Raw genomic sequence first — 23,776 nt, forward strand, 5'->3', positions numbered from 1 at the left:
GAGTCACTGAGAATCAACTGATATTAGTGCAAATCTTTTAGCAAGAATTAATTGTTTGCCATTTTAGCTCTGAATAATTACAGTTCCTATGAAATGTCTGTGGATGTGTTCATACAATTTTTGTTATCTTTTGGTTTGTGCTAAAATACAAGAAATTTAGATTGTCACAATACAGGTTTTGCAGAGTGAGACCAGGGTTGCCAAAAAATGTGTAGCCCTATTTGTAGATCAAATAAGTCACCCAGATTTTCTTGTAAACATTGGTTTCTGGGGGACCTCAATGGGACAGAAAATGTTCAAAAGTCACCTATTTGGGCTCTAAATCACAGGTTTGGCAACTGAGACTTGACCACTGTAGAGTTTTTCAACAAATGATAATACATTTTATCTTCTATCCATTGCACACAAGGATCCAACCATACACACTGCACATACTAGTACATCTATTAAATGTTTGAAGTGCTCATTTTCTTCTAAATATTGCCATAATTTGCACAGATTTGTTCCTTTACAGCCTACTTTGAACTAAAATAGTTAAGATAATTTATGCTTGTGAATTGGATACCTGTTAAACTAATATTGATAACTAAAAGTATTTATTTTTTCAGCATGACTGTTATCATAGGTGATTTGAAAGAATCACTTGATTATAAATACAATGATACTTAATGGGACACTTTGTGATCCACTGGCAGCCTTCACCTCTCATTTACTCAAAAAAAGTTACGATCTTTATACCTATTATATGCAGATTTGGCCATTTAACAGACATCGTTCAATTTGTATTTTCTGTTTGACAGCAGACAGAAATTACCACACAGTGGCCTTTGGGGCAATGTAATACATGCAATTGTGCATAACTTGCAAATTCAATCTGTCTGAATCAACTGAAATTTTATCAGAAATAAAGCTTTTATCATAGATATATTTAACCATACCCTAAAATGAGGATGCCAGAATCTCAAAATGTCCCTATAAGTTTTTCTTTGGTTTTACAGAAGTTTCCCTCCAAATATATATCTGTTTAAATTACTTAATTGAAAGGGTGTTTTTTAATAATAAAACAACCACCAGTGACTACTCTGTTTTTAAAATATTATAGTTGGTGATGTGTTATTCTATTCTTGAGTTTATGGGTTGTATTCTCACACTGTGAAGTTTCTTTTGCATGTGTCTCTGTGCCTTGTTTCCTCTCACAGAGGAACAAGCCCCACCCGTCACCCCTCAAATTCCTGTAAATGTAGCGGCTCCCAGGCCTCAGCCAGTAGTCACACAAAACATGGGTAAGTTAGGGGGTCTGTTTAGACTCTTTAGACTCCATTGCAGTCATGCAGCTTCCATAATATATCATCCATGCATGTCATGCCACCTTGAATTGATAACCCTGATATTATAGCCTGCATGCTGCTTGATCCCTTGCATATCCTACAGTGCATCAGAATCTGCATGGGTACCATACGGTGCAAGGTTTGTGGTGGACGATTCTTTTTGTTTTACATGGGCTGCGGTTTGGGTGAGATCATGGAAGTTGATTCAAGAAGAAATGTTGGATCTTTATTGGTTTGATGGTTACTTGCTATAAGTGCAATTCATGTTGAAGTTATGAGTTCAATATGCACAGTGCTGCATGATATTTCAGTATTGTGCCTCTTCTCGAGAGTTTAATATATGCAGGTGTTGCATGTCAAATATAGTAGCAATCTTTCATCTCCTGTGATGAATCCAGTTGGCCAGTAAAAGATGACAACAATGAGGCAAATTGGGCAATTGAAAACAATTAGTTGAGGGAATCATCATCATTGTCTTATTGGCTGATATAGTCAAACAGTATTGCCTGCTGGATTCAAACATAATTGTAGCAGATGTGCTGGCAAGTGCAAAAGGTTATTTGATTGTGAAAATACACACAGTGCCACATTTAGGTAGTTATGGTTAGTGTGTTTTTAAAGGAGGAAGGAATATGCATGAAATAGCATGCCTGTCAGGTATTCCATGACAGAGGAGTTTGACTGGGATAGCTACTAGCTTGGCATGCAACACTAGCATTTAATGAAATGAGTCATGGTTTCAAAGAAACAAGTTCTTATTCTTCTATTTAAGTTACATTAGAAAACATTTTGCTAGTGTGAGATGTAAAACTATGATGCATATTTGTAATAATCATAACACAGGTGCTTTTATCCTGCAGGTCTTGCTATTAACTCATCAAATCATATTTTATTTTGATTGTCATTATTTTGAAACTTTGCTGATCATATTGTTGGATTTGCAAATTGATAAGTTTTGTGGCAGGTGTGCAGAACACGAGAACAATGGAAGTATAAAAGATAGTTGTCATTTACTAGAACAAAAGGTTGAAAGCTAGATGTACCATCCTGTCAGGATGTGTTCTTACACATACATCCATGTGTGCCACCTGTCATATCAGTTTGCAACAGTGCTACAACAATAAACATTTATAACAGATCTGCTTATATCTTAAATGTATATCCGAAAGAAAACTAATCCATTGTTCATCGTTATACTATTCTTCCATTTGATGTGTGTGGTTGATATTTTATAAGTATGGTAGAGAACATCGCCAAATATTTTATACCATGAAGTATATATTTTTTGATGCCATCAGTTATAAAGTACAATTTTCAGTTACTAACCAAAGCATAGACCATTGTTATTATGAGTAGAAACAATACAATATCCTCCTTGTGTTGTCCTAGGGACATCTACAGGTCACCGCTGATATTTTGGTGTACATAAATTCATAATAAAAATGGTCTGCGTTCATTGATTGACAAGCACATTTTATTATACCAGTAAGCTGCACATATTTAACTATCTTAATGCAATCCAGTTTATGAAATGGAAATCATTTCATAATAATTTATTAGCTTATGTGAACTATAATGCCATTTTATGATTTTGATTAACTCATTTCATATGCATATACACTGTATTTGGGATTATTAAGCCTTGAGATGTTTCTGTCAAATGTACGTTTCAAAGGAGTGAATCCCCAGGTAGAAGTCTCCAGAGGACATGGTTTAGTAACCAGTGCATGTAATTGAACTAGGCAATTGACAGACATTTCCTGTTTTTGGCATAGATATTGATAGGGAAATGAGAATTAGAAATGTTGAATGTCAGATCACCGATGATGAGTTGCAAGGTTAGATGTTGTTATATGAATTGAAAGTAATGTCGCATCTCATACTAATTAAACACTCAGTGCTTGAAATAATATGGTTCCGTAAGCCAAATACAAAGATGCATACATGGTGAAAATCTTTGTGGGATGTTTGCCTATAGCAGCAAGACATTGTTAGTTTCTCAGACTTGTGTCTATCATTTTTTTAAATATAATTTGTTGCAAACGTATACACTCCAGCCCTCATTCTACCACTTTTGTTGTTGATATGAAATTTTCAAGGGCCTTATATAATTGTGAACCGGTAGATTTTGGGCCCTGCAAAGTAAGTTGTTTCCATGGTAATTGCTGGTATCTTAGATTGAATAAATGGTGAAGGATGGAAATGGTGCATACACTAATTCAGGCAATTCCTCAAGGGTTATGAATTCTGATTAATACTATTGCTTTATACATTTTAACTTGTGCATGGAATTCGTATGTATGTAAATGACTGATTTTAAATAATGCTGCACAGCACAATATGGTTAACAGAATCATCAAAAACCATGATATTAATGGAAGCTAACAGTTATACCTCATTAGTTTGTAAAAATAACATGAGAGAATATGGGATTTGAACTGGCAACCTGTGGAATGTAAACAGTGCTTTGTTCCCTGCCTGGGTTGAAGTAAAATGACAACAGTGTTAATAAAATTACATGATCTTCCTTTATGCATATACCTTTATGAGGGCAACTTGCCAATATTAATGTTTGTAGTTTCAATGTGTTGTCTATATTACTTCAAGCCAGACAAAGGTATATCAATTATCATGACAGTTTTATTAATCATCGTTATTATTAAATAGACTTGAGCCATTTGCAATTTGCAGCTGTATCTATGTGTGCTATAGTTATTGCTGTAATTTGAGCTTGAAGAGTGTATAGTGTACCAATATATTTATCTTGTTTGTCAGAAATGCAGACTCATGTCTTGATATGTTATTTATGATTACAGATGAGAAAAATCGTTAGAAATATATAGTTATCAATTTCTTAAAGATATAACCTGCTTTTAATCAACAAGATCAGTATAATTATTCAAAAGATATTTTGACAAGAAATACATGCTCTGACTTGCATGTATCAACAACATCATTCTAGTAATAGTTTCACATTATATTGACCCTTTCCTTTCTTTGTCTATGCATTATGTTTTACAGCGGCTTCAAGACCACAACAAGCAAAGTACAGTGAAGTGAGGAATAATGACGTTGATCGTGTCAGGGATCATGGAAATGGCAGACCGTCCAGTTTCCACGGTCCAGCCAAGAATCCAGCTGTAAGTTTGACTTGTAATTAACTATAGTTGCTTCAATACGACAATAGTTGTGATGGGTTTTTTCAAAAACCTTTGTTAATCGATGATAAATCCACACTTTTATAGTAGTATATATGCAAACTAAAGTTAAGTGTTACCCCTACGCTGTTTAGTATCAATCTGGGATATTATGAGGTCTTCCTATTTAGTACTGATTAAATCATAGTAAAAATAATTGTTTGGCAGGATTTCATGGAATAGTCTGCAAATTATACAAGAGTAGGACTTCATTTGTACATTACTCATATGTTTCTCTACAGGACCTAGTGGCTCTTGCAGCCCAACTTAGTGCAATGGGAGGTAAAGAAGAATCTGGAAGTAAAGGTTCAAGTGATGCAGGCGATGATGATGATGATGACGATGACTTCGGTCATGGTCCAGATGGAACAGTTCTAGCATCAGGAGCACCATTACCATTGTAAGTTACTTAAATCATAAGCCAAGTAGGCAAGGTGTCAAATAGAGATAAATGAAAATGGTGAAAGGTCAGGTGACCCAGGAGTTTAACAATATATTGATTATTCATGCTTTAAATGCACCCCACAACATAGTTTTGTTCAATAAAGTAGCTTGTGTACTTAAAAACAACATAAAGCTACAAAACATTATAATTTATTGTATTGTGCATCAATTTGCTCAAAACTGATCAAGATATTCTCTCAGCTAAAATTATTATCTCTAATTCTATGCAGACCTGGTGACAACTATAGTGATGACACATTACAGACATTTGTTCAACATGATGGTAAGTAGATAATACATATTATATACTTCATTAATATATTCTTGTTCATTGATTGGTTAAAAGTGGATCACATGACCAAAAATAGTTTACCATCAGTACTCCTATCCGTAAATAGTACCTCTAAGCTGTAAATAGTATTTGCAATGTCCCGGATGAGCCGTAAATAGTACCTCCAAGCCGTAAATAGTACTTTTGACCATGCCTTCCGCGTGCGCGCATTCGATGCGATGGAACAGTTCACGTACGCGAAACTACCATAGCGTGATTTCGCGCTGCTGTAATTGGTTAGCCCGATTTTAGCCTATTCGAGGGCAAAATATAGGTTTGCTTAAATTGGTCATGCTGTTCACTAAGGATAGAAGCTGGAGAGTCAAAACGTCAAATAATTTTCTTTTAACCAATCAATGAACAAAGAACACATTAATGAAGTATATAAAACAAATATATACTGCCTTTATTCGAAATTCTGGTTAAAACTATGGTCCCTCGTTGAGATCAATTAATACTATTTTCCTTCGGGGCTGCGCCCCTCAGGAAAATAGTACTATTGATCTCACCTCGGGCCCATATTTTTAACCAGAACCTCTCATGGCAGTATATATTTGTATACTATTCCTTACTGGTCACCTCAATTGCCTGTCACTTAAATATAGTTAAAGACCCATTCAGTGATCCCAGCGCAAGTGTAAAAAAATTAAAATTGTTTATAAATTGCTTAAAAGTGAAGGATAAGTCATTCAAATTGTCATTTGGTATTTTTGAAATGACAAATTTGGCCAAACACGAAGAAAGCAGCAGTACTACATGTAGCGAAGTTGAAGCCCCATTCAAATACAAGTAGCTAATTTAGATACTGTCAGTATCTAAATTACAGATTCGTGTAAAATGTCTTATTTTGTCTTAAATACACTGCTTTCGGCTGAACCACTGGCAGGCGATGTTAGCACATCTATGACAATGATAAAGGTACCAAAATCTGAATTTTGATGATTTTTACGATCATCCGAATGAGCAAATCACTGAATGGGCCTTTAAGTACTTTAAAACAAAAAGCGCAGTGATTTATAGTGCGCTACGCGCAGGCACTCAAGCCTCAGCACACTTTACAGGTTGTCACTGACCACTGTTAAGGCATTAAGTCACAGGAAAGAAGCATATGTGATAGGAACAACCAAATTTAAGCATATTCAAGCTTAACTTTTCTGCCTGATTAATGTACTCATTGAGAATACCATGTTTTGCTTATAATTCTTCCAAATTGAATCAGTGAAATTAACAGTTGATGCATCCCATGTTTGTTTTGACAGATCCTAATACTAGTCGAGAAAGTACAGAAAGTTCACAGAGTTTTGTGCCACAAGGAGGACAGGTACAGGTATTATTATATTCTTTTGAGTTTTCTATTATCAAATACAAGTTTATGAAATGTTCTTAATTTTGTATGATCAGCGTAATGACAAGATGTTTGCAGTGAATTGAGCATGCTATCTTGCACCTTTTTTTTTATAATCGTCTCAGCAAAGTTTGTCAATTAAATCTCTTATTTGAAAGAGCATTCAGAAATTATATATAAATTCATTATGGGGCGAATAAAGAAGACTTTCATCCTTGAGAGATTTTAAATAACAGAATCAGTAATATGAGTATTTAATGAAAGTCTTTTCAGCTTCATTTTCATTGTGTTGGAACTTGATTTAAATCTTCACTCTGCTTCTGATGCCTTTTAATGGCTGCCTAGCACATACTTTTTTTGTGATTTTGTGTTACTTATATTTTGACTTAAAATGTCTCATATACATTCTGCATTGTGTACAGTATCACAAAGTAAAGAGGCTTGTAAGTACATCTTACATGTATGCATTTAGATAAACCATAATTTGCAAGCTAAACTTTTAACCCCAAGTTTTAAACAAAATCTACATGTGAATGATTTTTAAGCATTGTAAATACTAATTGATAGCAAATATGCATCCAATTTTGCATGAATTTTTGTCTGGCTATTTTTTCTCTTTGGTATCATTTAGCCTAAGGTTCAGGACACACCAGACCAGGTGAGAGGTCACACCTCTCTTGTTACTTATACCTATACCCAACGCATGATTCTTGGTAGTTACTGCTACAGTAACTGCATTCATCATTAATAACATGCTAAATGATGATTGGTTTTTGGTATAAACTTGGTAATGTTTCAAGATGCTACTCAAAAGCATAAGGGCAATACAAGCTTGAGAGGCTATGTAAACCATGGACTAATAAACTACAGATGATTCACCAACTGGCAAAGTCCGTGGACCATCTGTTATGTGGTCCATACAATGCTCTATCACGTAAACACAAAGGCACACAACACATACATAATTTGTTGAATATAGTCGGTTGAATGATCAGCCTTCATGAGTATGTGACAATTTTCAGTGCATACAAAGCACGGGGACTTTGCCTTTTGGTGCAATATCTGTCCCTCTTTAATCTATGGTTTTAAACATAAAAGAACTCACATTTGTTGCATTGCCAAAGTTATACATTAAATCAATATGTCAGTTGGCTAGTTTGCAAACCATTTACCACAAGCTTGGCATCGAAGGAAATTATTATAAGGATTAAATAGGAATTATATGATAAACCACTATTGCATGGAAGATTAAGATTTAACATGGGTTGGTGAAGAGAAGAAGTATATGAGCCAGTAAGGGCATGGGGGAATAAACTGGGCAAGTTACTAATAATAATATGATTTGTTATGGATGGGAGACAAGATGGTGATAATATGAATGCTTTCACCCTTATTTGTGCATGGTATGATACCATATAATGGGCCTTTATTATTATTACAATGCAGATTCCTTTGTGTGAGTGAGGTTTTTTTTCCTCTTTTGTCATCGGTTTTCTATCTTCTTTTTTCATCATTTTAGAGACTAACAACACTAATAAAATGCACAAAATTGTATCACATATATGTGAATTGATAAAGCAAAATCAATTTTGAACCTAATATTCTTTCATATTTACATATTTACAAAATAGACTGGTTTACATATGGTGGCATCTCATCAATTGTGAGGTTCCAGAAATTAGACATTTGTGTACATCCATATCAAAAGTATGCACTTGTCGGCTGCTTACATGTGTATCTATTAGCCTTTTCAAGATATGGCGGGCACAATAGGATGGCGCTGCACGAAGTGGGTGAAGTCTTTTTGAATTTGCAGGGTTTTACCCAGATTGAAGACTGCCCTCCTTTTGTGTACGCCATACTTCGAAAAGGCTATTTGTATAACAGGCATTTTTGTTGTCCAATTTCCACATTTTTTTCCAGCATGTTTTGGGCCTTTAAAGGCCGAATTCACACGCTTTTTCAGGCAGTTTGCAAAAAAGCCATTCTCATGCCTAATATAATAGCTAGGAATAAATAACAGATTCATCTCAATTGGAACTCACTTCAAATCATCCCCAACATCACATAGTTTAGGAATACAGAGAACATTCATAAACTGTGTGACCTGAGATGATTTGAAGTGGCCTCCACTTGAGATGAGGTTGGTATTTATTTCTCTTATGTAAAAAAGAGACACATGTAGCAACCAACAAGTGCATCCATTTGATATGGATGTACACATTTGAATCTATTCACTGACACATTCGTATGTTTGTGAAAGAAATGGAAGGGGGGGGGGAGAAATTGAACACTTTATTTATATAAATTTACAAAATCAACTTAAAACAACTAATTTTGCATGACCCCTTTTCAAATATGAGCATTAAAGTGAAGTAAAGTGATTGCCCTATTTGGTGCATTGTACTGCAGATTGTAAGGATGCCTTGTCCCATGTGTTTCACCCACAGTGAATGTGGTTGATACCTGCCAATTAGAATGTTTAGTACCGAGACGGAAATACCTAAAGGGATTAGCAGCGCCCCCTGAATTATGAGCGTGCATTGCAATGATCCAGGTCTGTTATGGCTTTTGCGCATGCTCAAATCAACCAACTTGTTTAATTAATTTACAGAAGAATCTAATCCATCCGACAAAAATCAAACTTGATCACAATCTTTATTGAAATGATCTAAAACTAGCACATGCTTTTGTACCAAAATTAACATTTTGATTGTATGAATTTTAATGTGTCCGTTGCTTAATATTAAAATAAAATTATTCACAATCTAGTAAAAAACAAATTTTTAAAGTAAGCACAATTTCAGAGTCACAGTCATAACCGGATCAGTGTGAATTGATGTACGCCAACAGCGCCCGCATCTGTAATAGACTTGGAATGATACGCATTGGTAAATAACATGGGAAAGAGCCGTGCTACAATCCCTCTAGGTATTTTCATCTCAAGTTTAGTTTGACCATCAATGACTTTGTTGTTACAATCTGTCATAAATGATTCTTTAGTGCCACTTTATGTTGTGAAGTATCCTCTATGCCTCAACAATGCAGCAACATACCAGATTTAGGAAAAGATCATGCTGGGTTCAAACTTCTGGCATATCTTCATATTTTTACCTACAATACAAACAAATTCCTGAAAGAGCTGCCTATTCAGAGCCATTAATAACAAATCTATCATTTGTCTCCTGTAGACCGACCTTGCACCAACGAGGGCACCGCATCCACATGGTCACAGGCGGGATCAGCCTCCACCATATGTGCCCCCTCCAAGGGGTACACCACCTTCACAGGGCTCACCTGCTCAACAAAGACAGCATAGAGACAGTCCTAGGCAGAGTAGAAGGGTAAGATTACAATCAAATTACTGAAATTCCATAGTCACTTGCTGATTTGTATTGATTTGTGCACGATTGATAAATTTTCCACATCTGATCTTTTCAGTCGCCCTACTCCCCCTGTTTGCTAGCTTCCCAAGTCGACTACTGACTTTGGATTGTGGTTAAAATCTTAACACAGGCATCTATGGAGAGTTGTCTGGTTTTAAAATTAGCCATGATGTAATGTATTTTTAAATGGATCTGGCTTGCGATGATTTAAAATCCTCCGAGCACTGGCAATTTATGCTAAGAAGCAGTTTCTTCCCTGCACATGCATACCATGTATAGCTAAGGCACAAAGGTTCATAACTCGTTGAGATGGTAAAAACTATGAAACAGCGTTAGATGATACTATAAATATTGAATTTTAATCAGCTGTTAAGAATTTATGTTTAAGTGATATAATATTTGTTTCTTTGTAATCCTTTAGGAGGGTCGAAGTGGTAACCAAGACATGAACACAGGTGGTAGTGATGTATTACCAGACTTATTACCTCCTCAACAAGGTGGTTCACAAGCTCCACAAGACAAGGCCTCATCGGATGAGGCAAGTGCACAGGCAAGCATACCCATCTCCTACTGGAATCTCTCCATCTATATATGGTTTGCTTTGATTCATTGATTGCATGGGTTGCCTGCTTGCTTTTTTGTGGCCATTTCTTTTCTTAATTTAATCAGTAATTTAGCTAATGATTACAAGAAGGTGTGTAAAAACTGTAATAGCTACAGGTGCCATGGATTGCACATTTCTTTTGTGCAATTGGCAGAAGTTGCTGAAAATTAACATTCCTTTCCACAGATATTCAGCAAATGTGAGAAAGCACACAATCTTTAGTGCTCTTGTGAGGTGTTGTTTGTCTTAGTCAGCCAAAGATATGCCAAAATATGACCATTTGATTAGCCTTTCAGGTAATGACTGCTGAAGTGTTAACAGATTTGAAATTAAATTAAAGTTTACTCAAACTTTTGTTTTTTTTTTCTTTTTGTAACTTTTAACAAAGGATACAGTACTACTACTAAGTTGCACACTTATGATCAAATACAGTTTTTACATTGACAACCCTCTTGCAGTCATTTGATGTAACATTTTAGTATTCATTTGTGTGTGTGTGTGTGTTCAGGCCTAGAAATTTGTGACAGTGTGCTGGAATCCATTTGGATTCACCCCAATTTCAAATCAGTATTATTGTATAATATTAATGATTGAAGTAAAGTGGACCTTAATTGGCCATTTTAAGGGTTCAGTCGCCTTGCAGTAAAGTGTAGATGTGATATAATTAGTCGAGCCATGGTTAAAGTCTGTGCTTCACAAGGAGATTGTTTTCCTGTAAACTGTCGGCAGGGTCTGGGAGTTTGGATTCTTGCAGTTAATGTTTTTCGAGAGCTTCTTGTGTAAATTTTTAGGCCTGGTGTTTGAAAGTGCCTGAATCAATTCTCGCGATTCCAAATACAGCGCGCCACCAACGACGGCAGTGAAAATTGGCATTTCCCGTGTCTGGGGTCGACATCCTTTTTCATCAACCATAGCTGACCATGTTTGTGATTATTACTCTAAAAACACAATGTTTTGTAGTACTTTTTGAAATTTTTTGAGATTTTCTGTGTTGAAGTGAAATGTTGCAGTTTGATATTCACAGATGTCCTTTTCGAAAACCCGTAAACTTGATGTTGATACTAGGTGTTAACTTTTTGTTATCCCATTTTCTAAAACCGCCCTTTTTTGTTTTTAAACTTTACGATGCTTTTCAGCCCGATACGCGCGTGCCTTGTCAATGCGAAGTAGGCCTAGGCCTGTCCTTTTTTTTTTAAATGGAAAACGGTTTTATTGTGGTTATTAGAATAAATTGTTTTAATTCTTTCTGAATTTATTGTTTGTTCAATACGATAATAATATAACACCAGCATACTTAAGAACATCCATACTATTAGGTGTTGCGTTTTTGTAATCGGCCTACATTTTCTAAAAATGTGTTTTTTTGTTTTTTTTGCACGAATGCGCTTATAGCGGCCCGCCGCGCGGGATAGGCCTACAGCAAAGAAATTCAAGTAAATTTTAAAAAGATTCTTAATACTCATTTACTTATAAACATGCATCACATTGGTTTGTCGTTTTTGTTATTATTGTAATTGTTTGGCCTTATTTTATTTTTAGCCTAAATTTGCATCTTTAATTATATTACTAGGCCTATCAAACATTAAAAAAATTACGATCGCAATAAAAACACTTTGTAGGCATAGCCTACCGCATAAAAATAACATTTACTGCAATTTGCAGTAGGCCTAATTGATGTTTTTGACAAAAACATGATAACTTAACATGCTTAACAATGTAGTTTGGAGGCCATTATAGGCCTAAATGAAAATGAAAACGTGCCTATTCATACAGAAAGGTAGGCCTATTCGAGCCCCGCACCAAATTTATTGAGGGGGCTGAGCCCCCAGCCCTCGGTTCATAAGCCTATGTAATTTTGTGGACAGAATTGCACCACGAGAGTTTATTTTAAAAATTAACAGGTTTATTTGTTTAGTGCAAGTATATATTTTCTCCCGACATTATACATTGGGGCCAAAGTGTTTTGTTTATAGGGCTATATATATAGAAGGAAATGGCTTCTAAATGTACGACCTTTCGTGATCATACAGTAGGCCTATACATCATGCTACAAAGCATGTTTCAAAACGTCACACGAAAAATGCTTTACAACAATTAATTCATATCTATTCAAGTTTGTAAAAAGGTTATTAATGTAAAACATCTATAGGCCTAGGTTAGGAAAAAATAAAATAAAAATAAAAATAAGACAAGCGTTCAAAACATTTATGAAAACCAAAAGCTTTTATCTTAATCATGTATCACGCATAATTGTGGGAAAAGTTATCCAAACAAGAAATAAAAAAGGCACGAATTTGCGTTTTAGATTAAATTTCCTGTTTGAAATTGTCTTGCATCAAAAGCATTTGCTATTATAGGCCTACCCAAACTCGAAAATTGACATTTTGACATCGGGTTTATAGGCCTAGATGGTCGATCAGAGACATCAACATTTTTGACATCGAGTTTTAACCGTAGATGATTGAATAGGAATAGAGTAGGCCCTACATTTGAAATTCGAAAACGTTTTAATCGTATTAAAAAAACCCAAATGCTTTACGCTGTCCATGCTGTTAAAATATGTATTGAATATTTCGTTATTCTAAATATTGAGAATTATGCCTACTTTACTTAAAACAAACAAGGTTTAAAAATTGGGTTTTTTTAAAGGATATAGGCCTATGCATGAGGTTCTAAGTAGGCCTATCCCCAATCATATTTTTTAATCAAGTCTGTTATAGGCCTACTTACAACAAAGCATAAAGACCTGAAAGTGTTTTCTTTTCTATGTAAACGAGAGCCTAAAGTATTTTCCCAAGCGCCTCGGAAAGTTGGAAAAGTTTGAAAATAAGGGTTTAATTGATGCCCATTATTTTGTGTGGGAATAGGCCTAACACTCTGAACATTCACAGAGGTAGGCCTAAACCATGACTGTCGAAATATAACTTTAAAAAGGAGGCAGAAAAAAAATCGTTGGAGGGTTGAATCAACAGCTGATCATCATTAACGTAAAAACAAATTTGAGTAATCGATAGCAACACTCGTTTCCGTTTCCAGGGTCGATGGTTCATCGTCGATAGTCGACGACTCATGGATGTCGACTTTTACCCATGATGCTCAGCGCGAAATAGATCAGCCAGGCGTGATCGTAGGTGGCGCGCTGTATTTGGAATCGCGTCAATTGTGTGTGATTATCTGAATGTGGCGTGTGAGCCAGGGGAGGGTGGGGGTGTTGATGTTTGTGTGTGTGGGGGGGGGGGAGGTGTGCTTGTGTCTGAGTGGGGTGCAAATGATTGTGTAGTGTGTGAATATAAGTGGGAGAATAAATTTTAAGGTAGAAAACATTTATAGATGAAAATGTTTGTGCATGAAATACCAACTTTGTGAGATTTGAAATTGTGGCAATGTATTTTATGGTCTTTGTGTCAGTGGTTAATGTGCTATGGATGTTGACTTTGATTTGATGGTTGAATATTCTTGCACTTTGTGGAATTTTTTATTACATTTAAGTGTAGTATACATGTAGCTCTTCAAAATCCTATGTTCAAAGTTGTCGGAAATTATTGCTCTGAATATGAAATGATCACTCTATTTCCTTTAATTAATAAATAAACATAAATTGTAATTTGGCAAGTTGTTCATGGAGGTAGAAGAATTGTGGAAGATTGTAGAATGATTGCTGAATTTGCAAGGATGTATCATGATAGAAATCCTAACATGTTTCTTGTGAGTAACCAATTTTGATGCTCATATAAAGAGATGAATTTCTCACAACAAATAGTTTTAAAGTTAAAAAGTGAGCTGTTGTAAACAGAAAACTGCTTATCCATAAAAATAGCCGGTTAAGTAAAATATCAATGGCAGATAAAGAACCTGCTAGGATCGAAAGCTCAGGCCCCTAAAATTTCGAGAAAAAAACCATACTTTTCTCAGTAAAACAGCGGCGTATGCAATTCTAATTTTCAATCAAAATTTCAATCATTTTTCAATCGAAAAACCCTTCAAAGATTTGATGGTTGCTGTTGTTGTGTTTCCAGAGAAAAGGATTGCCAAATATATGAATTGGTTTAGGCCAGTTGAATACAAATTCAGATTTATTAAGTGGCATCATGCTGCTTCATATATAATCATGTATAATTTGCTGTGTATTTTGTACTTGCTGAATTGCTGTGCAGCACTGAAACTAGCTTGCTAGATGGAGTCTGTATATATTGCAGTGTTTATTTTCACAATTATTCTTGTTTTAAAAAAATTCACAATTTGTATTGAATCATATTCATGACTAATCAACATATATATGGGTGTATTTCTGTGTGTCATTAACTCAATTAAATCGCTATTGATCTCACTATCACATATTTATTAAATCACATCTAATACATTAAACATGCAATTCATTGGATGAATAACATCAATTGGATATAATATAAAACTCATTATATTAGTATAACATAATATGGATATCGATGGGTTGTTCTAAATTGCCTTCCAGAAAAATATAGAACTCATTTTATAGAATTTAAAAAAAATTGTTTTACCACATTAAACAGAGCTCATTCCTAATCCTTTAGGTTGACCTAACTTGGAATAAATGTTCTATATAGTAAAAAGGCCAACAATAGGCATTATTAGTGTTTTTTTTATATAATGTAGAACAATCAACCATAAATACTTGTACAAAGACTTCAGTGTATGCATTCTGAGTTTTGGCAAAGGTGCTTTATTCACATTATAACCTGTTATAAAAAGAATGACATTTTATGCTATGCAGATGGTAGTGAATGCATAGACTTGTGCCAAGTTTATGAATTAAGTGACAGTTGTTGTGAAAAAACATGCAAAATATAGCCCTCTTCAAAACATATATTCATTACAACTAATCATTAGTGGTCTCCACTATCATATTGAGAGCAGGTCTCCTATTTTACTCCTTGAAAAAGAAAAGTTTTGTCTTTTTGAAACGTCTGGTTTTTAACTTTGTTTATATATTATGTGTTACTCCCCCATTGGATGTTGTGTCATAGTTTCCCTGTTTTTAATTTTATCCATTGCTAGTGTGACACTGTTGTATCCTTTTGGATCCATCCTTTGGTTCCCTGCTGGTCAGTTGGAACAGATTTTCCCTGTTTTTATATTTAACTAATCATTAGTTTGATATATGTTTCATCTAGCAGAACTGAATAACATTTTTTGATTAAAAAAAAATTAGTTCTCTATTTTATTGGAATTCAATTGGGAGTATGAACATATGAAGTGAAAAGTGAAGTACATGGGTGACTGCTGTTGTTTTGTTAACAAACTGACCAAAAGATAACAGGGATCAAACCCAAGGAATTTGCATAAGTAAGTTGCTGTAGAAGTGATGTAATAATCGGATAAACTACCATAGCAATAGATGAATACAATTTTTGAATATATTGCCATGCACTACAACGTTCACGCGGTACCTATGCATTGAACCACAGATGTCAAAGAACAGGGATAAAGACCAGGATCATAATTCTATAGAATAATTAGTATCTTTGAAAAGAGCAGTATTGTATTCAATCAATGATTGCAGACATACACAGGTGATGAGTGCAACCTGCTTGTAGTGCAGGGCGATATATTCAAAAATTGTTTTCGTCTATTGCTATGGTAATTAATCCTGTTACATCATCGCTTATACCGCGAAGAGATAAGGGTAAAATCACCAAGATTGTTATTCTAATCAGTTTAGTGATTGATTTGTTTTACAGTATCGACAAGCAATTGGCAATCACCCTAAGGCACCAGTAGGACAGGTCAAGCAACCAATGAAAAAGCAACCATCGTTTTCAGCATTTGGTTTCAGCGCCAATCCTAATCAAGCTAACACATCATCCGCTGCACCTGTGAGGAGAGGCTCACAAATATCTGTCAATGTGAAACCGACAACGCCGGACAGTCTCAACGACATGCCTGAGATTAGGAAATATCGCAAGAAATTCAATTCAGAAATATTATGTGCTTCCTTGTGGGGTGAGTTGAAACAGTTGGTTTGCATCAGTTATTTTGATTGGCTGCAGTTCAAATAGGAAAAGGAAAAAAAGAATTAATTGGGATTAATTGATTGCTGGACCCTTGGATGTGTTATAACATGGAACAGGATTGTGCTTGATAAAATCATTAGAGGCTCTGCATGCTTTCAGCGATTGACTTCAAACAATGGATTTGAACTAGCACCTCTTGAGCAATAATGCAGTATATTCAACAAACTAGGAACAACCTATGGTGCATGTTTTATATTTTCTGTGATATAAACTGGTATATACAATTTGGAGAGGGTAAAAATATTTCCATTCTATCTGTGTATTTGAAGACTAATAATAATGTTGTATTGTTATCTCATTATATTTGCAGGAGTCAACCTATTGATAGGTACAGATAGTGGTTTAGTACTATTAGACAGATCAGGAGAGGGTAAGGTGTATCCTCTCATCTCAAGAAAACGCTTCCAACAAATGGACGTCTTAGAAAGTCAAAACATTCTAGTATGTATTGCGGGTAAGTCAAGCTCAGAGTTCTCTATTTCTTGTTCAGTAAAGAAGAATGAGAGGAAGCGAAGAAATTAAACTGGAACTGCATTCTGTTATCGTAGGAAACATGTATGACACTATAATCAGAGACTGAATTAAAATACTAGTTTGCATCAGACGATCAACTCCACTCGGCCTGTGATTGGTTAGTAGGATGTAAAAGGAAGTTTGATTCATCTGATGCCTTCATCGGAGAACAGAAAATGCAGAAAATAGCGAAAAATTATGGTACTTTTACAAAAAGCAACTTTTCTAGGTATTGTTGACATGGTGCCTTCAGGAAATAAAGTTTCCAATGACTAACTTTTGAGATGATTTGTACGTTTGAAGGTGCAAAATTAATCATAGGGCATGCTGTTTTACCACTGCATTCAGAAATTTTAATCATTACGGCAAATTGTAAACAAATTATTTGCGAAATTGACTGACAGGTGATGTCAGACACAAAGTGGTATGTTTAATTCTGTCTCTGATTATATTATTAAAACACAGAACACTTTCTGCAACCAAAACATCTTGAACACAAAGAGATCAAACTGCTAAATTTGCATGTGCACTCTAGTTAGTGAATGTACCAACAATAGTATTGTATTCTATTGGTTTGGAATTAATCAAACATTTTTGATGTATTCCACCACAGGAAAGAAGAACAAACTGAGAACGTACTTCCTATCATGGCTGAAACAGAAGATTGTAAAGAATGATGACTCAGCTAACAATGTAAGTATCCATGTCAGGCACTGCTTTGTAAAGTTACACTCAGTCACTAAACTATGAGCAATGAGATAGGGAAAAGCGCTCTTCTTCAGAAGTCAGAAGTTAGTCGTTCGTTGCTCAGTCACTGACGGTAAATATGTGTCAAGTGTCTAGAAAATTTTAGAATACAGAACATAATTGATCAAATGTAATCTTATGAACAAATAAAAATGATTTCCATTTATTTATCTGATAAAAAGGCTATTGTCATGTTTGAAAATGAATCGTATGTGATGTAATAGGCTGTAGTGGCATTATTTGTGAGGATGTAATAGGCTGTGTTGCATTATTTGTGGATAGTTTGCTATATCAAAGAACCAAATTCTAAACACTTGTGTTTAGGCTGTAATATAATGTACACCACCCATGAGCTGTGCTTTCATAATAATGTAGACTTATATAGCACTGGGATCTGTCAACCAAATAACGCTCATGGTGCTTACATAGTATACACTTACCGTACAAAATACATAGAAAAACGTTTTTGTGTAAATTTTCCAAGGTAGTGGCACACAAAATGATAAGCATCCTTAAATAAACAAGTCTTTAGATTTGTTCTAAAACATGATCGACATAGTTGGCGAGAGTCTCAAATAATAATATAAAATGTTCCATAAACAGAACTAAAATCATTCTTTTAACATATTTATTGCAAAATTCGAAGTATACTGAAATATGTTTCCTACTCTTTCTTATTTCCACCAGGCACAGACGATAGACAAGAGGCCTAAGACTAGTTTTATTGCGGTGGGTGATTTGTTAAACTGTATCCACTACAAGGTTGTGAAGTATGAGAAGATCAAGTTCTTGGTTATTGCGCTCAAAGATAGCATAGAGATCTACGCATGGGCTCCAAAACCATACCACAAATTTATGGCATTCAAGGTGAGTGTGGAATTTGGAATAATGGTATGAAATCGAGTGTAGCTAAAAAGAGGGTATCTGCAAATTAGCAATATTATTACCCCTGCAAAACGCTGTGGTCTTTATTTATGTGCCTAAAGAGTGGACCCCGCAGTGAGACCTATGATGGTGGGACCTTGAATTTTTAACCCTAATCAAGTCATGTTTTTTGGCTTGGCAATTGGTGTATCATCTCTCATATGTGATACAATCACATGATATGTAATTGAGTTACTACAATCATATACTGAAAACACCAAATGTCCAGCATACTTGGTTCTAATGTTTTGTGTGATGTCTATTTTCTTATGTATTTGATTGTTTTTTACTCCATATTTTTGATTTTATGCCTCAATGGACCAGATTGTGTCACATATTTAGTACTCTCAGATTGGCATAAGTGTGACTAGGTGTTTGTAGCCTTACTTGCTTTTTGATTTTCAATATAGGGTTTTCAATTTTTGAGGGTTGAGATCCAGAAATCCTCAACTCACAATAATCTGCTCCCACAAAATGAGCATAAAGTCGTCAGGGCACTATAGAAGATACAGTCCATTAATCATGACATAAAAGACATTGTGGAGGAAATATTGATTTTTGAAGGCCAAAGCAAGGAGCCAACTTTATGCTCATTTTGTGAGAGCTGGTCATAGTTAGTTAACGGCTTTCTGGTTCTGAACCCTGGATGTTTTTACTGACATAGAATATTATTTTTTATTTCAGTGAATAATATTATTGCATTGTTTTGCCAGGTTTTATTAATTTGCATCTTTGTTTCTTTGTTCACAGTCTTTCCCAAATCTGAACCACAGACCACAGATAGTTGACTTGACAGTAGAAGACAACCAGAGGTTAAAGGTCATCTACGGGTCATCATCAGGGTTTCACGCTATAGATCTAGACTCTGCAACAGTACAAGACATTTATATTCCACCACCGGTGAGTCTTCTTTAAAATAAAAATAAAGAGCTTCCGTTTTGGACTAGCAGCCATCTTAAAGGGACCAGAGAACTCTGGTTACATTGTCAGAAAATGGAAATGCATTTATACTTAAGCATATCATAGTATAGCGACTACAAAGGTTGGGATGCAAATCATGTTACACATACATTCATAATCATCTTCACTCGGGCACTCTATTTCACTGAGTCAGCAAGAAGACTAACTAACTATCAACACTACGAAGAGAAGTTTGTCGTTAGGATGATATCAGACTCTAAAAACCATCATTGTTGGTATTGTGTTGTAGGTCCCTCAAGATGTCCAGGGAAAAGCATTTGCGTGACTAGAACATTGCACAGTGCACCACTATAATCTTTGCAAGGTCCTTTTGCAAGGTCCTTTTTAAGCATTAACCCTCATGTATATGCAAGCAAAATCAAAGCTTGTGCATAAGACCTTGTGCAAAATAATACACTCTGGTTGATTTTTCTTAATGTTATTGATTATATAATTTCCTTATTTCTCGTACAAAGTGGAAAATAATGATAATTCCATTGTATAAAGTTGAATACAAACTAGCGTTTAGTCATAACATATTGAGTCTATTTATAACATATTTTTTTATCTTCTGTTTTAGGACATTGGTGTTATTACTCCATACTGTATAGTCATTCTTCCCAGCTCTAATGGAAAGCACTTATTGCTCTGTTATAACAGTAAGTTACTTCATTGTTGCTGGTATTGTTGTTGTTGTTATATCAGTAAAGGCCCATGTGATACAAAGAGTAATTTGAATATTTTTATACACAGCTGGTGAAGATAACAATAGGAAAATAGACGTTATTGGGAAAGGGATATGTTTTAAAAACTTAAAAGCTATGAAAGGATATTTTATTCTTAATGTATTTTAGCAATTATAACTACAAGAAAGTGTAGGTATAACAAAAGAGGGTTTTTCTGAAGTCATGTGATAATGCTGAAGTGAATAATCTGTTATTTATGAATTACTTCAGAACTGTGCAGTAAGTGTTACAACCTACATACACTGTATGTAATAGGTTCAGTTCAATAAACCTTGTACTTAAAACCTTCACATTTCTACATTTCTCCCATCCAGATGAAGGAGTGTTCATCGATACTAACGGAGCAGCATTCAAAGATGTCATAGTACAGTGGGGAGAGCTTCCCACATCAGTAGGTAAGTAATCGCTGCCGTACAGAGGGGTGCAGGGTATTCACCAGAGTTGTGTGGGGTTAAGTTAAGACATTTCTAGCTATTTCTCAAGCCAAGTCACTGTGTTATGGGGAAATTAAAAAAACTGTGTTAATCCTAACAACCAAAGGGAAAGAACGAAGGAATAAAGAAAGAAAAAAAACAAAGAAGTTGTTTGCTTTGGTTGGAATTCAAACCCAAGACCCCTTGGCGTGCTAAGCGCTAGGTTTTTTTTGCTAGCAGATAACAATTCAAACACCACATCTAATAAGGAAGCATACTTTGACCTTGTGAGTTTTGCAGTTTTGAGTGAGGAAATAACTGATGAAATAGATTCATGCCTCCACTGGATTTATGTCCTTGGTTACCTTTTTTACTGGTAATATAGTTAGCTCCATAACCACTGTATTCGCTGAGGGCAGGCATGTTTTTTTACTGTGGAATACCGTGTAATAGCATAGGAAGATTGATAGGCTAGCCTACCAAGGCGAAACCACTGCAGCCAATACATGAACTAACTGGTTTCTACTAATTATATTTTTATTTTGTCTTGAATTTCCAGCTTACATCAGCACTGGCCAAATCATGGGTTGGGGGAATAAAGCAATAGAAATTCGCTCAGCAGAGACGGGACACTTAGACGGCGTGTTCATGCACAAACGTAGCCAGCAACTCAGGTTCCTCTGTGAAAGAAACGATAAGGTAAGCTCATCAATTAATACACATTATTCATAGGCATTAGAATTCACCACCAGATTCACCACCCCTGTATTTAGTTTTGACTTTGTTTGATTTTTGCTAAACTCTCCTTCACTAAGATGTCAGCATTGCTTCACTGTGTCTCCCCGGTGTGTCTCTAAAATATATAATTTTATACGGAACAAGGTTTTATGTTCTGTGCCATTGCAAGTATTGTGTTTGGTTTGTGTAATTTCTGGTGCAATTTTTTACTATTCATTGCCAATATAATACACAAAGTATGAATGCTTATGTAGAGACCCTGTTGCAATCATCACATAATGCCTAATGTTGATCATGTTATTCCTCCTTACAGGTGTTCTTTGCATCCATAAGACCAGCCAACTCACAGGTGTACTTCTTGACTCTCAGAGCAGGCCTAGGAAACTGGTGAGCTGGAAGGCCTCAGTTGTTGCTTCCTTCGAAACCTTTGAACTCGCTTGCAACCCAATGCTTAGTTTCAATCCAAACAACTCCCTATCTACTGTGTTGGTTGAAATGATGTTGAAATGTTACAGTTATGGTGTACATAATGATGTGATCAATGCAAGTATACACAGACAGTAAATGCTTCTTGATGTGGTGCATAATCAGGCAGAATCAATGTGTTGGTTGATGCCTGTATATGGAAGAAGAACATCTACAAAGTGGTGTGTCTCAAACTGGCTCAATACATTGACAGACATAACATTATTATACTAAGATGGCCAAGTAAACTTGAGGCAGGCAACCAAGACCATTGCTTTTATCAGTGAGTTTACATGGTAGCAGGTGGTGCCAATGGGAAAGAGTGAGGACTATCACATCAACACTTGGTTTTCTGCAAGAACTAGAGCTCAAGATATTGGTATGCAGTGGATAGAAGCAAGACGGTTCCTGAATCGGATGTACATTGAATTGAGAAGAATTTCCGGGATGTGCTAGATGTCATATTACTTTGTGATACTCGTTCACATGTTGAGAGAATAAAGGAAAGAACCCAAATTCTGTTGAAATGAATTAGGTTGAATTTGAAAGAGGTAATTCTTAGTTCAGATATTGTTTCCAGTCTCCTTGTTTTCTGTATATTTTTTTGCACTGCATAGCAAAGAAATTAGTTCAACTTAAGTGAGCTCTTTTGAGTTCTATTTTGATAAATTTGTTGTCTGAATAAGTCATGTTGAATTCCTAAATTGTGAATGGTATTTATGACAGAGTCAACCCTCTGTGTAGCCTGATATTACCCATATTGTAAATGGGTGTTGTATCTCATACCTAGGGGGTCCTAGCCTTATGTGTCCTATGGTACTCCAATGAAGTGTTTTACAGTAGCTGTAGACTAACTTAATCTGTCGGTTTCAAGGTTTAACTGCCAAGATCCTTCAGCACACTTCAGTGTATGCCGAGCATAACGTGCAGAATCACGCAAGCTAATATAACGATCGATAAATCAAATCTGTGGAAAATCTTGACCGACAGATTAAGGTTAAAGGTCACTCATAAGGCAGAACCCTATTTGTTGTCATGATTTTAACTTTGTGCATTTGATGTCGTGCACTGCACGTAGCTTTGTGCTGAAGGATTCTGGCAGCCAATGTATCTTCCTACCTATTTTAGATTATGTATATGTGCATTGTACATAGGTGTACTTTATACTAAGTTAAAGTAAAAAGAGTTATTTGACAACATTTATAATGCTCTTATGTGAATGTCCAAAATCATTGTTGCCATCCAGTTTGAACTCAGCAAGTGCAACATTTCCTATTGCAAGGAGTTGAAATCTGTGTATTGAATACACATCAAAGGTAACAAATACTCTTGGTATCAGGCATGAGAAGACATTTCAATGCAAGAAAAGGAAAATTCTGAAAAAAAGGAAAAAGCGCGAAACAGGCTAAAAAGAAATAAAAATGCGGAAAATTGGGCAAAAAAAAAAAGAAGTCCTTTTGAAAAAAGGAAAATTCTCATGCCTGTGGTATGCTTTGTCTTGTTCAACCTCCCATTTTTCATCTGATACTTGTGTGTAGATTGTGTAGATACAATATTTATGATCATTTTACCAGTTTGAAAATGT

At 35.3% G+C, this 23,776-nt stretch overlaps 1 protein-coding gene across 9 annotated transcripts in view; it reads left to right on the top strand.

Annotated features, from left to right (window-relative positions):
• Positions 1-23,359, top strand: part of LOC140155933 (misshapen-like kinase 1) — a 78,632-nt gene extending 55,273 nt beyond the window's left edge. For 2 of the 9 annotated variants that reach the window (XM_072178952.1, XM_072178957.1), the window contains 17 exons: positions 1,200-1,283; positions 4,350-4,468; positions 4,768-4,925; positions 5,200-5,252; positions 6,560-6,627; positions 7,277-7,303; positions 9,837-9,989; positions 10,453-10,581; positions 16,353-16,614; positions 16,996-17,139; positions 17,812-17,891; positions 18,633-18,812; positions 19,620-19,769; positions 20,410-20,488; positions 20,890-20,970; positions 21,548-21,687; positions 22,040-23,359. In XM_072178952.1, coding sequence (XP_072035053.1) covers positions 1,200-1,283; positions 4,350-4,468; positions 4,768-4,925; positions 5,200-5,252; positions 6,560-6,627; positions 7,277-7,303; positions 9,837-9,989; positions 10,453-10,581; positions 16,353-16,614; positions 16,996-17,139; positions 17,812-17,891; positions 18,633-18,812; positions 19,620-19,769; positions 20,410-20,488; positions 20,890-20,970; positions 21,548-21,687; positions 22,040-22,117 — 1,985 coding nt within the window. In that variant the 3' untranslated portion in view covers positions 22,118-23,359. Of the gene's footprint in view, positions 1-1,199; positions 1,284-4,349; positions 4,469-4,767; positions 4,926-5,199; positions 5,253-6,559; positions 6,628-7,067; positions 7,089-7,276; positions 7,304-9,836; positions 9,990-10,452; positions 10,582-16,352; positions 16,615-16,995; positions 17,140-17,811; positions 17,892-18,632; positions 18,813-19,619; positions 19,770-20,409; positions 20,489-20,889; positions 20,971-21,547; positions 21,688-22,039 lie in introns of all 9 variants that reach the window. The other 7 variants (XM_072178953.1, XM_072178956.1, XM_072178955.1 and 4 more) reach the window with 7 other exon arrangements.
• The last annotated feature ends 417 nt before the right edge of the window (positions 23,360-23,776 follow it).

This window comes from Amphiura filiformis, chromosome 6 (genome assembly GCF_039555335.1).
Source record: "Amphiura filiformis chromosome 6, Afil_fr2py, whole genome shotgun sequence".
NCBI lineage: Eukaryota > Metazoa > Echinodermata > Ophiuroidea > Amphilepidida > Amphiuridae > Amphiura > Amphiura filiformis.